At 37.2% G+C, this 17,335-nt stretch overlaps 1 protein-coding gene across 1 annotated transcript in view; it reads right to left on the reverse strand.

Annotated features, from left to right (window-relative positions):
- The window catches only part of APPL1 (adaptor protein, phosphotyrosine interacting with PH domain and leucine zipper 1), a 51,078-nt gene that overhangs the window by 26,240 nt on the left and 7,503 nt on the right, over positions 1-17,335 (reverse strand). The window contains exons 2-10 of the mRNA XM_036737590.1: positions 17,091-17,189; positions 13,131-13,190; positions 12,126-12,197; positions 11,947-12,034; positions 10,936-10,977; positions 10,378-10,436; positions 7,329-7,475; positions 6,195-6,277; positions 1,330-1,488 (exon numbers count right to left, since the gene is read on the reverse strand). Of these exons, the coding sequence (XP_036593485.1) occupies positions 1,330-1,488; positions 6,195-6,277; positions 7,329-7,475; positions 10,378-10,436; positions 10,936-10,977; positions 11,947-12,034; positions 12,126-12,197; positions 13,131-13,190; positions 17,091-17,189 (809 nt within the window). The remainder of the gene's footprint in view (positions 1-1,329; positions 1,489-6,194; positions 6,278-7,328; positions 7,476-10,377; positions 10,437-10,935; positions 10,978-11,946; positions 12,035-12,125; positions 12,198-13,130; positions 13,191-17,090; positions 17,190-17,335) is intronic.

Raw genomic sequence — 17,335 nt, forward strand, 5'->3', positions numbered from 1 at the left:
GGGCCCTGCTGCTTCAAAAGAATTCTTACTTTACATTTCCTGGTACAGAGGTTTTATGGGGTCCAAACTGAGTTTTCACAATAATACACCTATTACAACCAAGAGAAAACTGTCCCTTTGGATCCTGAGAGGCTTTTATATCAATAAAATAGAAATTATTTAGCTACCAAAGTAGTTCTATATTTTGTTCAGACCTGTGATTTCATCATTGTAGGGAACTCCTAGTGAGGAAGCTCTTTTTAACAAATGAAAATCAACAGCTACTTTAACTTAAGTCTAAAAGAAGTTTAGAGTTCTCAGAGATTAAGGGACTTTGCCCAGGGTCCCACAGCCAGGACAGGTCAGGAGCAGGGCTTGACCCCAGTGGCTTCCTAATTCTACAGCCAGCTTTCTCTCCATCCCACTATTCTGTTTCCATTGATATAACTTAGGGGGCCAAAAACAAAGCCCTGTCAAGTTTTAGACCAATTTTATTTTTCAATGGAGAGTAATTATAAGCAAAATATCTGCTTTAGTAATGCTAAATGACTCAATGAATACCAAAGGAGAACACGACTTTGCAGCTCCATTGATTAGCAGTGTCTAGCCCACAGTAAGCACTTCATAAATATATACCTGTTGAGACTGATTTGTGACTTCCTCTTTATTCTGTAAGTGAAAAATTATTCTCAGAAGATGGTTCAAGCTTCCATGTGAAACCCACATTTGGCAGGCAGACTTCATGGCATATTATAAAGGGAGCTAGGTGACATGGTGCAAAGAATGAGAGACAGACATGGAGTCAGAGAGTCTTAAGGTCAAATCCTGCTTCAGACACTTCCTAGCTGTGTGGCCCTGGGCAAGGCACTCTGTCTGCCTCAGTGTCCTCATCTGTAAAAATGGAGAAAATACTAGCAAGAACCTCCCAGGTTTGTTGTGAGGACAAAATGAGCTATTACTTATAAAGCACTTTGCGAATCTTAAATTGCTATACAAATGCTATTATTGGTATATTAAAACTCATTAGATCAATTCTGTTTTTTCACAGTAGCTCGTGAAGACAATAACTGACAGCATCAATGTCAGGAGTAAAGACAGCCATGAAATCACAGGTCCTTAAAGTAATCATGTATTTATTTTCATTCCATTCTGTAATATATAGATATATACACACACATGCATACACACACACATATACATACATGCATACATATACATACACACATGAAATATCACAATAATAGTTTACATATATATATGTGTATGTACAAATATATATTTACAGTCCTCATAATATACTCTTTTATACTAGACATAAAACTGTTTGAGGTCAAAAGAGGTTTCTCTTACTTCCTAGCATTGAGATATCCTGCCTTGCGGGTTAGGTTCCGATGAACAGGAAACTTGGTGATGTCAGGGTCAGGCAAATACAGTGGGTCACTGGCTGCTTCCAAATCCTCTATTGTCTGCTGCATGGTTTCTACTTCACAGTCCATTTCCCTGCGAACACTAACGCAGCAAGCAGGTTATAAGTTCAGTTTCAATGGATAACATCTTCACTAAATACACATATTTTTAGCAAACAGCTTTCTTCTAAGGGCAGTTAGGCGACACAGTGGATAGAGCGCTAGGCCTGGAGTCAGGAAGACTCACCTTCTTGAGTTCAAATCCGGTCTCAAACACTGTCTGCCCCTGTGTAAATTTAACCCTGTTTGCCTCATCTGTAAAATAATCTGGAGAAGGAAATGACAAAAACTCCACTATCTATCAAGAAATCCTCAAATGGGGTCACAAAGATTTGGACACAACTGAAACGACTTTTTCCAAAGTTTTAATATATGTAGTTTCAAACACACACACACACACACACACACACGCGTGTGTGTGTGTGTGTGTATTTAAATATCTCTGTCAAATATTGGCCTTCTCTAGTGTGTGACTGGGAGGGAGGGAAACAGCTTGGAACTCAAGGGTAATAAAAAAAATTTTTAAAAGAAAGTTTAATACAGTAAATCATTGATTACCTTTACTAATAAAAGGAAATATTTTTTAAAAATCCAGCAACTAATTAAAAAATACTTCAGATTTTATTCTGGAATGCATTTTTTCTGCTTGTTTTAAATATGTACAGATTTGCTGTTCTTAGAACCAAAGTGAATATATGACATGATGGGAATAAATACAGCTGTAAAACAGCTCAGCTTTCCCACTCTACTTAAGTTTGTCACTGGATAATTTTATTGTTCAGATTGTGCCAGAATGATTTAGAATTCATCTCTTCAAATTCCACATCATGATGAATAGGTGTTCCTGTTGGCTAAACTAGCCTCCCAAATTGGGTCTGTATGGATGTTTAATCGATAAAGGAAGAACAAGGTAAAATAGCAGTTCATTCCCTGAAGACTCCTGAGTACTTACTACGTGGAAAACATTATGAGGTTCTACAGAGAGTACAGAGTTGATTAAAACATATTGTTTTCCCTAAGGGAGCTTATAGTCTACCAGGAAAGATAGGTGACCACAAGTAAAGAAATACAATGATAATCTGGGATAAGTGTCATTGAGAATGGAATGCACAGCAGGAATTTAGAGTGTAGACAGTAACTTCTAGTTAGAGGCGTGAGGAAAGGCATACCCTATTAGGTTAAAAAAAATCTACCAGGTATAAGGAATGGAAAAAGGGACAGAAGCAGGACTGTGTGGGGAGGATGAGTTCTGAATGAAGGTGGGTCATGGGGAACAAGTGCTTTTATATTGTGGGTGTCAAAGAAAGGTTCAGTGTCCATGTGCAACCTTGTACAGGATTCTGTACCAAGGTTATCAAGGCAAGCCAAATGCCAGTTTAGGTGAGGTAGGAGATGGCAAGTACACTCAAGAAAAGTTTAGAACAAAGCAGTGTTGCTGGGCCTCTGTGCCAGTGTCTGCTGAGAGCTTTAAACTGAATTAATTTACAATTGGAAACTTACTATGCTAATATGTCCCTATATAAAATTTAGCTTAAAATCCAATAATCATTAAAACTCATTAGATGTCATTAAAATAGAGAATTCAAATTTAATAGTTTTTTAATGCTTTTCAGTCAAGATGGCTGAATGGGAGGTTCCAAGGGAAGAAGGTTCCTCATGTACTCAAAACCCAAAGAAAAATAGTTTAAAACAAAAAAAAAAAAGGAAAATTAAAAAAATCATCAGACCAAAGAAAAACATATCAATACAGTAGTATTACAGAACAACAGAAAAAAAATACCATAAGCCATGCTGAAGAAAAAAGAATCCCCCAACTTGAAAGGGAAAGGGTGTGGTGGCCATCTAATCCACTTGCTGGTTCTGATGGTCATCCATGTTCTGCCTGAAGAGCCCCAAGGCAAAAGGGACCTGCTACTTTGGGAGGCTGCCCATTCCATTCTGCCAGTGGACAGCTTCATTGTTAGCAAGTTTTCCTGATCTTTTGTCTAAATTTGTCTTTGAACCTTCTACCTACTTCTCCTGGTTCTGCCTTTTGGGGCCCAAAAGAACAAAACAGACCCCTCATTCACCTCACACCCCTTCAGACACCTGAAGACAGCTACCATCATGTACCCCAGGTCTTCTCTTTTCCAAACTAAACAAACACTTCCAAATTCCTTCTATGACACCCCCTGAAATGGCCTAAAATCAACATATGACAGATTCCACAGAACTGCAAACTATAAAGGGTCATATGAAAATGATCGAAATCACAACTAGTAAATTTGGAGTTAACTGAAAGAGGAATGTAGTCCTGCAGTACAGAGGTAAGCATACGTCCTTCCTCAGAGAGGAGAGGCAAGGGATTTCTATGGGGAAGTGTCACATGCTATCACTGCGCTGGGGGTGATTCTGTTTAATTGTTTTTCTTTGCTACCAAGAATGAGTCATTTTGTAGGGGATGAAGGAGTAGTTCCAGAACTGGCTGCTATATAAATTAAAAGTATCAACATTTTTTTTTTAAAATGGCAAGTGTGAAAAAAAGTGACTTGAACTGTTAATGTGATTACTGAGCCACTGTTAGTGATAACTGAATGACCATGGAGAATAAGAGAGGAACCACAGGAACAAAGAGCAAATGTTTCTAGATTTCCAAAAGAGGGAAGAGTCTATAAACCATGGGTCAATGAGCTTGACTTCAATTTATAGGAAAATTCTAGAAAGGCTCACTGAAGCGATGGTTAGTGACCATCTAAAAAGGGAAGAGGTGATCACAAAAAGCCAGTGCAACTTCATCAAAGGCAGGTTATGCCAGATTAACCTTATCTCCTTTTTCATAGGGTAACTGAAGAGATAATTGATGGGACGGCTGCAGACAGAGTTTGCCTCCATTTTAATGAAACATCTGATAAAGTATCTCAAACTGTTTTTGTGGAAACGGACACATGGGTTAGAAGATAGTACAATGCAATAGATTTGGATCAGACTAAAAGGCTGGACACAAAGATCATTAACGATTTGATGTCAACTTGGAGATATCCAATGGGGTGCCTCATGGAGCTATGCCTGGTGATTAGGATCAAAGTATACATCACATGTTTATCAGCTTTACAGGTGACATGAAGCTGGGAGGAGACACAGTGAAACAGTCAGGATCATCAAAAATCTTTACCAGCTAGAACACTGAGCTAAACCTAAGAACATGAAAGTTTACAAAAAGAAATGTAAAGCCTTACACCTGGGTTTAAAAAAAGAGTCAACTTCACAAATACAAGATTGGGAAAGGGATTGTTAGGCAACAGCTTGTCTGAAAAACAAAAGACAAAAACAACCAAACCAAACCAAACCCAAAACCCTAGGGGCAAAATCCAATAGTCTAAACCTATAAAAAGATAAAATAAGCCATTAAAAAACTGGAGGGGAGAGGGAAGAGGGAGGAGAGAATAAAAAAGAAAAGGCAATGCTGGTGGATCTGGGAGCTGGCCCAAACTGGCCCAAACTTCTGGATCGCAGTATGGCAATATACAACAAGAATCACAAAACTTAGTGCTTTTGATAAAGTGATTCTTTTGCTACCATTTTAATTGAAATATATTAAGAAGAGGAAAAAAAGGCCTATTTGTACAAAAGTATCTCTAATTGATTGACAATGGCAAAAATTTAGAAACAAACTTCATGTAAAATTGAGGAATAGATGGCTGAATAAATTATGTAGTACATTAATGTAACTGAATGTGATGGCATCATAAAACAACAAATCTGTAGCATATGAGGAAATATGAAAAGCATCATATGAGGTGATTGTAGTAGCAATTAGATTTGAAGCTCTTTCCCACCCATTAAGGCCATGTGACCTACTTACACCACAGGAAGCCTGGGTTACATGTGGTGGGAGGAGACTCCTGACAAGAAAAGGAAGTTATGTCACATAAATTGCTGAGAGAAAGATGTTATGGCTGCTGGTGGCTGCTAATGGCTGCCCTCGTGATTGTTAGAACTGAACAGGCTGACTTAGCTGTACTGTGAGTTTGTTTTGGGGAAGACCCCTGCAGCAGGTTGGAGAGGTTTTGGGATGGTGAGTTTCCAGGCTGTGACATGGTGTTTTAAGTTCCTTGCTGTTATGATAAAGTGGGCCGGCTGGCTGTGGGAGCTGAACATTTGGTTATGGGATATGATTTTCTGATGTCTGAATAAATGTTATACTTCTTTTACCTTCTACATGGAATCTCATACTTTGCGTTACAGAACTACATAGGCATATTCACGATTATCGCTGATGTTGTGTTTATTGCCTTACTGTTTCAGTGATGCAAATCAAGATGACCAAAAGAGCATGCAGATTCTTACAAATCTTAAAGCTAACAGAACTTCAGAGAGAGTTGGGAAAAGGCAAATGTGTTTGTTTCCTCATTTATGTGGCTCTACTTTGTTCATTTCTACAGTAAACTTTGGGAGTCCTCTAATATTTTTCTCTTACTTATTTACTTTGGCAGGGTGGTGCAAGGAAATGAGGGCTGATCTGAGATTGAGGAGAGAGAGCCCTGGGAGTGACTCCTGCCTTTGTCATTGACAAGCTGTGTGACCATATCAAGTCCCAACCTCTTTGATCCTGTTTTCTTATATTAAAACTGTGATACTATCTGTGGTGCCTCCCACAAAGGGTGGTTGTGACAAAATGTTATTTACAGGACATAACAAAAAAAAATCCCATGACAAAAATAAGATGTTTTCATTGAGATTAAAAGGTAAATATAGCAGGGACATACTTACTTCTGTACACTTGTTCCAATATTTGCTAAAAATTCTTCTAGCTGTTCATTGAGATTTTCAGAACCCATCTTAAAAAAACTTATCTAAGAAGAAAAAATCAAAATTTTATTTAAATATAACTTCTAAGATACCATTATATATTTATCAGAAAAAGATCAATATATTCAATTTTGAGAAAATTAACTTTCATGGTTGAAAATGTTTCAATTTCCATTAAACTTTGAGTATCTAGGGCCTTAATTCTTACTTCTCCTTCTATTGCATACCTTTCGGCTATTTCAATGCTTCTACTTTTATAAGGAAGTGGTCAAAGTAAAGGAAAAACAAAACTCCAACTTGTCCTGCTCTTCTTTAATATCAATAATATGTAACTTACATAATACATAAAAGTAACAAAACATGACTTAGTATCCAGAGAGTTAAAAGTGATAACTTTGGGATCTGTGGCTTTCAATTAAGCTCCCTTAAGTAGTGAGAAGCATTGAGGTGTGGTGGATAGTGAACCATCTTTAGCAAGACCCCAGTGCAAAGTCATACGTAGGCTCTGACACATAATGGCTATCTGACCACAGATAAATCATTTAACCTTGCAGGCCACAGGCAAGACTAGAGCTATATCCAAGACTATAGCTGTTGATCTGCATTGGTAGAGCTAGTTCCATTGCTATACCAATGAAATCACAACAAAAATTTCTCAATTACCACATGTAAGAAAGATTTTTAAAAAAGGAGAGAAAGAGTCACTGCTTCATTACTAAGGCACTCTTAAGGCATTCAATGAGATCTTCAGGTGAATAGAGATACTAGCCTCTGAGATGTAAGGCTTACCTAAGGGCTACTCTGACCAAAATAATCCACTGAATGTAGCCAACCTTCTCTAGACTTGGTGGGTCTTTGACAGTATACAGTCACTGAATTTCTGGCCTTTGGGGGGACCCACAGGAACTCGTGCGCCCATGAGCAAAGTCTTTCAGAAACCATGGTGGGTTCCACGGCAGGATGTGATAGGGAAGCTAAGGGGTTTTCAAAGTTACAAAACTCTCTTCTCCTAACTGATCTATGGTACAATTGTAATACATTCAAATTTAAAACTTGATGGAGAAATTCACCATAGAGTTAACCTCTAATATTTACCTGAGCTTGCATGTACCCAAGCAGGGGCTCCAGCATCGCTATTTTCTTCTTATACTGAAGAGTATTCAACGCGCAGAAATAGTGCATCATCGTCTGGTGCTGTTTTTTTCTAGAAGTGTATACATCTTCAGTAACTTCGTACTTCACCTTAGGATGCAGAACACAATGATTTGCTCCATTTTATACACTTCTGGTGATATCTACGATGAAAGCCCTAAAGAAAATCTGTCAGATTTGTGCAGCCATCTGATTTGACAAGCACCAACTAAATGAAGGATTGGAGATGGAAATGACCAACCGCAGTATCTTTGTCAAGAAAACCCCAAATAGAGTCATGGAGAGTAGGACACAACTGAACAAAAACGTGAAAGATGCAGTGCCAGGTGCCAGGGATACAAAGACAAAAAATAAAAGTCCTCGTCTTCAAGGAGCTTACTGGTAGGTGGTGACAGCTGTGGTGTACCATTTACGTAAGTGAATACATGATTAGTCTGAGTTTTGGGAACATATTGAACCATTTACTGAAATTGAACTATCAATGATTTAATTTTCAGAAATAAAAATTAGAGAATGAAAAGTTTAATTTATATTAATTTCATGAGCAAAATATGCATTGGTAGAAGAACAGAAGGAAAAGAAGCTCACGCCATACGGTAAACGCAAAACTGCGGGCAGGAATGGCTTTTTTGCCTGCTAGCATACTTGTTCCCCCACATGAAAATAGGTGGAAAGCTTTTCCACTTATAAATGTTTCTCCTACCTTGTATTCCTTGACGATAAATAAAAATTAAGCACTTTCTATTTTAATTCTTTCCTAGGGGTTTAAAGTTGATAACACTTCACTTTTAGCCATGGCAACCTTGGGCAACTTACCACCTTTCCGGAATTCAGTTTCCTTATCTAAGGACCCTGACCTACATGAACCTTTCCAGCCCCAATACAGATTTAACTCTTTATTTTTTGACACAATAGCTTTTTTGTGCTGACTCTCTCATTAAACAGATATTAGTAGTTAGACTGAAAATGGTCACTGTGAATCCTTAGGAGCACAGGAGTGAACACTGCCTTCCCATGTGCTGGCTCTTTGTTTCATTTTATTTGCCTTGTAATTATCACAATGTTAGTAGCTGCATAAATGACGTTGTTCCAGCACTTTGTCTATCAGTATGAATGGTCTTCTTTGATCCTCTTAACAACCCTGTGAGATGGGTACTATGATGCCCATTTTACAGATGGGGCTCAGAGAGGCTCACTGATTTGTTCAGGGATGTACAGCTAGTAAGTTTCTGAGGCGAGATCTAAATCCAGGTGCAGTGCTCTTTCCATTAGGCCATAATAGAGCTTTCTCAACTCTCCCACTAGAAAGCCATGGGGTAAAATAAAGTCAGTGTTACTTTTCATGTTAAATTTCAAAAATAATTCCAGTGGAAAACAAAACCTGTCACCTTCACTTTGCGCTCTTTTGTCCATGTCAGAACACTTGTAGTAATAATAATAAAAAGTCTTAGAAATAGTAACACAGACACACCCTTGGGCTTATCATTTTGTAATTTTGCTTTGTGACTGCAGGTGACTTCTCTTCTTTGGGTGTCAGTCTTCTCCTCTGTAAATGGGCCAATATGGTGCACCCACCAGCCAAGAAACACAGCTGACAATCACAGAGCCAAGCGATGACAACAGGGCCTCAGAAGAGCCAGATACAATGAGTTTTATTAGCCCTTTTTTGCAAATGAGAAAACAAAAGCTCAGAGTCCTAGTGACTTGTCCATGGGCATATCATTTGTGTCAAGGTCAAGATTTGAACTCAGAACTTCTCAAGTCCATCTCTTCCACATCCTAAGGTGCCTCACAACTTATGCAGAGAGCCCATGGGATATGGAACAAATGAAGTTAATTCCCTGTAGTTTGTGCCTTAATTAAGACCCTTTTCTCTCGCCACATTTTTAGAAGATGGGTGAGACAGAAACACTAGATCTGGAATCAAATGGCTGAGGACTGAGTTCTAGCTCCACTACCTGTCAATTGTGTGACCATCATCGGGTCATTTTAAATGAATGGTGCAGCAGACGGAGTGACGGACTTCAAATCAGCAAGACCTGGGTTCAAATCCTGCCTCTGTCACTTCCTAGTGGTATGACTTTGGTAAAGTCACTTAACCTCCCTCAGCTCCAGTTCTATTTATAAAATGGGGATGATCATAGCAATTATCTCCCAGGTAATCTCAGATCAAATGAGTTAACGTGTCAAACACTTTGCAAACTGTCAGGTGATATATAAATTGCTATTACTATTTTAATTAGGTATTATGTATTTATTAAATAATCACAATTATAATAAAATGGTGCTAATTATACTTGTATTAGCCTCATAGGGCTTCAAGGAAGGTATCTAAGGTACTTACTTTTTGAGCTACAAATGTCTATTTATGGAACGAAGGAATGAAAAGTATTTATCAAAGACCTACTACAGAGCCACGTCCTGTGCTAAATGCCAGAGATACAAACAGAAGGAGAAGAGTGCCCCTCCCTTCAGGAAGCTCTCTGTCTAACTGGAGAAGACAACACATGTAGAAGAGAAGATGGAAAGGCTCACAGGCCCTACAGGAGTGGGACACAACTCCTGTATCCCAGTGGAGTTTCAGCTGAATACTCAACAGTTCAATTTTATTACTCTAGTTTTTTAAAAGACACTTTTTTCCAACACTCCAGCATATATCTGCTGGTTCATATGACTGCTGATGCCAGAAATTTTATTTGTTAGCGACTATGTTAAAAAAACCCTTCCAAAACTATGTCCTGAGTTAAAAGTTTTGGAAAAAGTTATGGGTTTAAATATTACTAATTGTGATAACAATAAGTCTTTTATTATGGGGAAGACAGGAAATTCCTAAGCTAGGAGCATTAAAAAGCAAGTAATATTTTCATTTAATCATTGCTAGTTATTCTTTTAAAACAGAAAAACCTAGCAAACTTATGACACACACACACTCATGACATGTGGGTTTAACACTGTGACATTAATCCTAGTATCCAAAGAATCCATATCAAACCTTGTCATTTTCTCTTTTTTTGGACAGTCGACTATATCTATTAATTGCAGCGTCATGATCTGGAAAACAAAAATAATTTATGTAACAGTACTACGTTGAAAAGTCCTGAGCACTTGAAATGTTCTGAGAAAGTACATTTTTTTCTCAAATGAGAAAAAGTCACATGATTTCTCTCTTCTCTCAATAAAAGGCTCTGTCACTATGAATAAATTCTAAATTATATTTTTTGCTTTTTACCATAGCCAATGATGTTTTTTTTAAAAATATGAAGTAAATTTCTTGTTGTTTACTTACTAAACCAACCAAGTTTTGATACCATACCATATCCTCATGCTATATGGAGGTATTCTAAGTCAAAATCTACTGGATATCCTCCCTATGGTACTTTATAAAAGATTTCAATTTAAGTAACAGAATTCCTCAGTTTTTAAAAATCTAGGCTTATTTTTTTCTCAGTTCCTTACTACTATAATATTAGAAAGCATTGGGCTAAAAGACTTTGATATTATACATGTAGACTTTTGCTAGTGATAAAAGATTAAAGTACGTAGGGCTTACCATTGCTGGCAATCTGAAACACTTCCTTTAATGTTAATATCTCTGAGGAGAAAAAAAATATAGATCTGAGAATTATTCCAGTTTAATATACAAATAGACATCCTGCTACATTCACATTTTAAGATATCTTCTAACGTGCTAAATTCATTCCTAATTTTATAACTAAAATCCCAAATGACATTTTTATGGACTAAAAAAAAGCATCATAAATCAATAGTTCCACATCCAGAAATACAGCTGGCTTTTTACCAGATTAGTCATGAAATTCCAGAGCAGATTTAGCTAGATAGCTCTTTGGGTTCAGCGATAATGGTGTGAGATATAATCAGTCTTAGAGGTATTAATATAAATAAACACATTTACTAACAAACACTTCTAAATATATAGTATGGTATCATCTTTACCCATCTTCTGAAAAATTGTAGACTTCAAAGACAATACTTTGTTGTACTGGCATGGCCTGGCTTGTTGTTAATTTATTATACACAGCAACTAATGTTTTAAAAAGGACTTAAGAGGTAGCACATGAAAAAATTAGGTTAACTATTTCTTTCTAAGCTAATCAGGGAGGAACTGTGTAAGTCCTTTTTCTGCCCATCTTTGACAGTGAATCATTTTCCTTAATTTCTAGCACAATAGCACGGTCTGCTCCTAAGATGCATTTTTTATCTGTAAATGATTTAAGTACTTTTCTGTCAGTTTCAGTATTGATTCACTCTGATATTTGTAGATTATACACACATGTTAATGTGTCTGTCTTAGATTATAAATTATTAAAATAGATCCAGATCAGAAAACTTTATTGCTACAATAGCCAGAAGCCCAATTAAGAACACATGTATGCACACACTGCAAATAAAAATAAAAGTAAATTGGTAGAGAGACTGACAATACATCTGAGTCTAAAGTAAATGATAGAGATCATGGCCAGGGATGGAGAGTGACAAACATTTTACAAAAGCAGAACCATTACTAGAGCTAAGAATTTTAAAGTTAGTTTAGCTTCCATACCTTTTAGATCCCTTTCTTTGAACTGGGAAATAGGAAACATCATAGCATCGGCAAGCTGAGTTGAAAGTACTGCATGACAGGAACTTAGCTGGCAAGAAATGAAAAAAACACCAGGTCATATAAATTTAGAAACACAAATCTACACATTTAACTTATTTTGTTAAAATTAAAGTATTTACCTCGTCAATCACTTTTGAAAACTGCTGCAAAGTAGAGCTCATTACTTCATCATCGCCCCCTAGTGGAAAACGCTGTGAAATTGAAAAAGAAACCAGCTTATAAATTCTCATTTCTCCTTGGAACATGTAAACGTCCATTCTTAACACACGTTTTTACAAATGATGCTGCTTTTGTGCTACCAATGCATTATATTTTGTTTTATCTTAATAACTTTTCCAAGAGAGGCCTGATGAAATATCTTGCCATGGCATGGAGGTAACCCTGCACTCTCCAAGGCCAGGCCAGAAGAGGGCAAGCACTGGTAGGTCTGGCTGGAAAGCTTCTAGTAGGGGTTTAGCAATGGACCGTGTCTGAAGATGAAGAGCAGAAATCTAGGCAACGCATGATGAATTTTTAAAGATCATGAATATGGCAAGACTGTAATCTTGGATGGTGAAGGGAGCACTCACACCAATAAAATAACATCTCCCAAAGGATCAAAGTCATTTCTGGAAACCCCTTAAAATACGAATAAACCTAAAATAAAGTTGTATTATTTTTATGAATGTTATAATTTATGTATCACTAAAAAACACAGCTTTCCTCAGCTTCCCCATCTGTAAGATGAAAGAATTGGGTCTCTTCAGGCTCTACCCTTCTTTGACCGAGAGGCAAAAGATAATTGGAAGGTGCTAGACTTGGTGCTGGGGACACCTGGCTTCAAATCTAGCTTGGTCCTTACTCTCTGTGCTGAAGTGAACGAGTTCCATGTCTCTCTAACGCTCGACTTCCGCATCTGCTGGATAGGGATGACAATACCCAGGATAACAGCTACCTAACAGGGTGACTGTGCACATAAAATGAGAAAATGTACACAGACACTTTGAAAATCTGGAGCTCCTACGTTACTGCTTTTCCAAGACCATCCCTGAATATTCTAGCTAACATTTTATGTGATATTGCCATGGACCTCCCTCTAGGTTTGCAAAACAAACAGTCTTCCAGGGAACTGGTATATACTGTACCTGTTTCTCATATTCTTTCAGAAGTTTTGATGTCAGGTGTGTTGCTGCGCTTAATTCATTCTATGGAAAAGAGAATGGTATTGGTATTTTCAAATAAATATAATGGTAACGATTAAAAAGAAAAACTTAAAAATGCCAAAGTTAACAGTGAGGATTGTCAAACTACCTGGCAGTGTATGGGAAAGGGCCCTAAATCTGGAGTCAGAGGGATTTTGGTTCTTCTACCTAATACCTGTGGCAAGTCATTTGCTTCTCTAGGATCCAGGCTGTTTTTTTCTCAGTAAAATGAAGGCACTGTACTAAATGGTCTGACATCCCTTTTAATTCTGAATCCTTTAGCATTATCACTTAATATCTACCTTACTTGTATGTTTTCTGAATCTTCCAGTAACTCATTAAAAAGCCCTAATTTGTGTTATATTTTCAGAAAACTAGGTATAATACATATGAAATATTAATTGATGACATTACTGGAATTAAAAAATAAGAGAAAAATAAGCAAATACCACAATAATAATTTTTAAAAAGCAGTAAGTGAAAGAATAAGTCTAGAGATGAAGGGAGGGGAAAAGTGTTCCAGTTTCTATTAACTCCAACGAAATTGGATTAGAGAATTAACGTTGATTTATGATCTAATAATGAATGGATTACATGAGCATTATAGCCTGAAACTTTCTATCTCATTAGCTAATAATAATAATAATCTAAATTCACAGTTACTCTCTTAACCAAGTTCTCTCTCTCTGAACAAAACTCATGTTTTACTGTCCCCTTTTCATCCAAGTAAATCAACTCTCTCACTCTAACCTTAATCCAATTACTGGTTACCACAGTGAAATGGAATAAAGTAACCTTCAAATCTGATTCTCTCTCCACTCTGAGAGTTCACTTGTTTTACCAACATGCAATGTATGTGACCAGTTTTCTTTACATTTTATAAGCTCTTTCAACTAACATTTAGCAGGCATTCCAAATAGAAAAGATATTGTTATACAGGCATACCCTACCATCAATGTCAGTAATTAAAATTACAGCTGTCCCCAAAAGGTCCTTTCAATATTATTCTTTTTTTTTAAATTAGATTTTTTATTTTTAGTTTACAATACTTAGTTCTGGAGTTTCAAATTTTCTCCCCCTCCCTCCCCTCAAGACAGCATGCAGCCTGATATAGATTCTATATAAACCTTCGCATTAAACTTATTTATACAATAGTCAAGTTGTAAAGAAAAATTATAACCAATGGGATGAATCATGAGAGAGAGGAAACAAAACCAAAAAAGAAGAGAAAAAAAAAAGAGAGCAGATAGTTTGCCTCAATCTGCATTCAGACTCCACAGTTCTTTCTCTGGATGTGGATAGCTTTTTCCATCATGAGTCCTCTGGAGCTGTCTTTGAACCTTGTATTGCTGAGAAGAGCAAAGTCTATCAAAATTAGTCATCACAGAATCATTATGTCTGTGGTTGTGTACAATGTTCTCCTGGTTCTGCTCCCCTCACTCAGCATTGTATCATGTTAAGTCGTTCCAGGTTATTTTGAAGTCCTTATCTTGCCCATTTCTTACAGCACAATAGTATTCCATTACATTCATATACCACAACTTGTACAGCCATTCCCCAATTGATGGACATCCCCTTGATTTCTGATACTTTGCTACCACAAAAAGAGCTCCTATAAATATTTTGTACATACGGTTCCCTTTCGCACTTGTGTGATCTCTTTGGGATACAGCCCTAGAAGTGGTATTGCTGCATCAAAGGGTATGCACATTTTTATAGCCCTTTGGGCATAGTTCCAAATTGCTCTCCAAAATGGCTGGATCTGTTCACAACTCCACCAACAGTGTAATAATGTTCCAATTTTCCCACATCCTCTCCAGCATATTTTTATCATTTTCCTGTTTTGTCACGTTGGTCAATCTGACAGGGGAGATGTGGTACCTAAGAGTTGTTTTGATTTGCATTTCTCTAATCAATAGTGATTTAGAGCATTTTTTCATATGCCTATAGATATCTTTAATTTCTTCCTCTGAAAACTGCCTCTCCATATCCTTTGACCATTTCTCAATTGGGGAATGGCTTTTATTCCTATAAATTTGGCTCAAGTTTTCTGTATATTTTAGATATGAGGCCTTTATCAGAGACACAGGTTGTAAAGATTTTCTCCCAATTTTCTGCTTCCCTCTTAATCTTTGGTGCATTGGCTTTGTTTATACAAAAACTTTTCAGTTTAACATAATCAAAATTATCCATTTTTCATTTTGTAATGCTCTCTATTTCTTGTTGGGTCATGAATTCTTCCCTTTCCCATAGATTTGATAGGTAAACTATTCCCTGCTCTCCCAAATTGCTTATAGTATCAGCCTTTATTTCTAAATCATGAACCCATTTTGACTTTATTTTAGTATAGTGTTAAGATATTGGTCTATGTCCAGTTTCTGCCATACCATTTTCCAATTTTCCCAGCAGTTTTTGTGGACTAGTGAATTCTTAGCCCAGAAGCTGGATTCTTTGGGTTTATCAAAGAGCAGATTGCTATAATTGTTGACTTCTGTGTCTTGTGTACCTAACCTATTCTGCTGATCTACCACTCTGTTTCTTAGCTAGTACCAGGTAGTTTTGACGATTGCTGCTTCATAGTACAGTTTGATATCTGGTATGGCTAGGCCACCTTCCCTAGCACTTCTTTTCATTAATTCCCTTTCAATATCAATATTATTTTAAAAGTACCCATCGTACCCCCCCCTTCCAGTATCATTTCAAGATCAGCTCAAACTAGTGTCAAATTTGTTTTTGTCCTTCACTACAGAATTATTAACTAGTCGAGAGATATGCTGAGTACTGTATGCAGTAAAGTTCACTGATAAAAAGCCCTATTCACAAAGGAGTGGCAGTAATTGCCTGCGACTAGCTGCTTCTGGGATAGAAAGGGAAAAACCAAAACACTTTTCAGCACAACTTTTTCAAGTTTCAAAGTCAGTGTTATCCCAGCTGGCCTAGTTTTCCAGCTCTGAGCCATTACCTCCTTTCTACAGTAAGGCCTAGCACTTTTCTGGGGCCTTGTCCCTTTGGGGTGATCAACTTTTAAAAAGAAACAATGTTCAAACCCATTTGAAAATACTTCAATTAGATCTAAACTATATATTTAAGATTTCTGAGAAGAGTCAGCCTCTCTTCCCATACCCTTCCAGAAAGTTGCTGGATTTCTCACTTTACTCCTTCATCCCTCTGTAAACTGATGTTTAGTTGTGCGTGACTCTTTGTGACCCCATTTGGAGTTTTCTTGGCAAAGATACTGAAGTAGTTTGCCATTTCCTTCTCCAGCTCATTTTACAGATGAAGAAACTGAGGCAAAGAGAATTAAGTGACTTAGCCAGGATTGCATAGCTAGTAAGTATCCGAGGCTGCATTTGAACTCAGGTCCTCAGGACCGGTGTTCTATCCATACTGCCACCTAGCTGCCCACTGTAAATTCCTTCCCTATTCAGGCTTCCTTCTTGTCCTGCCCCTACTGGCTGATGCCCCATGTGCTAACTTGTAGTTTGATCTCTAGTGTCAGCTTATGCTCCATTATCCAGAAAGAAGTTCCTCTTCTCCTCCACTGGATACCTATCAGGTGCAAAGTTTCTGGAAGGCACTACATATTCCCTTTCCCCTTTACTATGGACTAGATTTCTCTAAAAACTGATTTTAAGCTTCTATAGTTCAAGTTTCTTTCATTTAAAACATTGCTGCTATGGAATGTTATGCAATGAATTACCTCCTGCACCGCTTTGCTTAGTCTGTTTTTGTGGAGTCAATTAGCCAGGATATACCTGCACTTCAGAAAAAACAATTTAATCTTAGTTGTGGCATAATGCAATAAATATGAGGTAATAACTGAAACGTAGGCTCTGTAGTTTAAAATACTTGTGATAAAACTGCATTAATATTCACAGTTAAAGACTCTGGTTCATTCTTTACCTGTGCATCATAAATTCGACGCATGGCTTGATATAACTGATTCATGTAATTGGAAATAGCTGCAGCATCCTCTTCAAATACACCCAGCAGGGACCGTGTCTGTATTAAATAAAGAGAAATAGTTGATATTTATTAAGAGGTGGAAAGAAGTCATTTTAATTTCAAATAGGGATATAAAACCCAGAGCTCTAAATGTGGAAACCTCAGTAGTACTGAAACCAAATCCACATTCCTCTATGTGGGTT

This window comes from Trichosurus vulpecula, chromosome 9, assembly GCF_011100635.1.
Source record: "Trichosurus vulpecula isolate mTriVul1 chromosome 9, mTriVul1.pri, whole genome shotgun sequence".
NCBI classification, from domain to species: Eukaryota; Metazoa; Chordata; class Mammalia; order Diprotodontia; family Phalangeridae; genus Trichosurus; species Trichosurus vulpecula.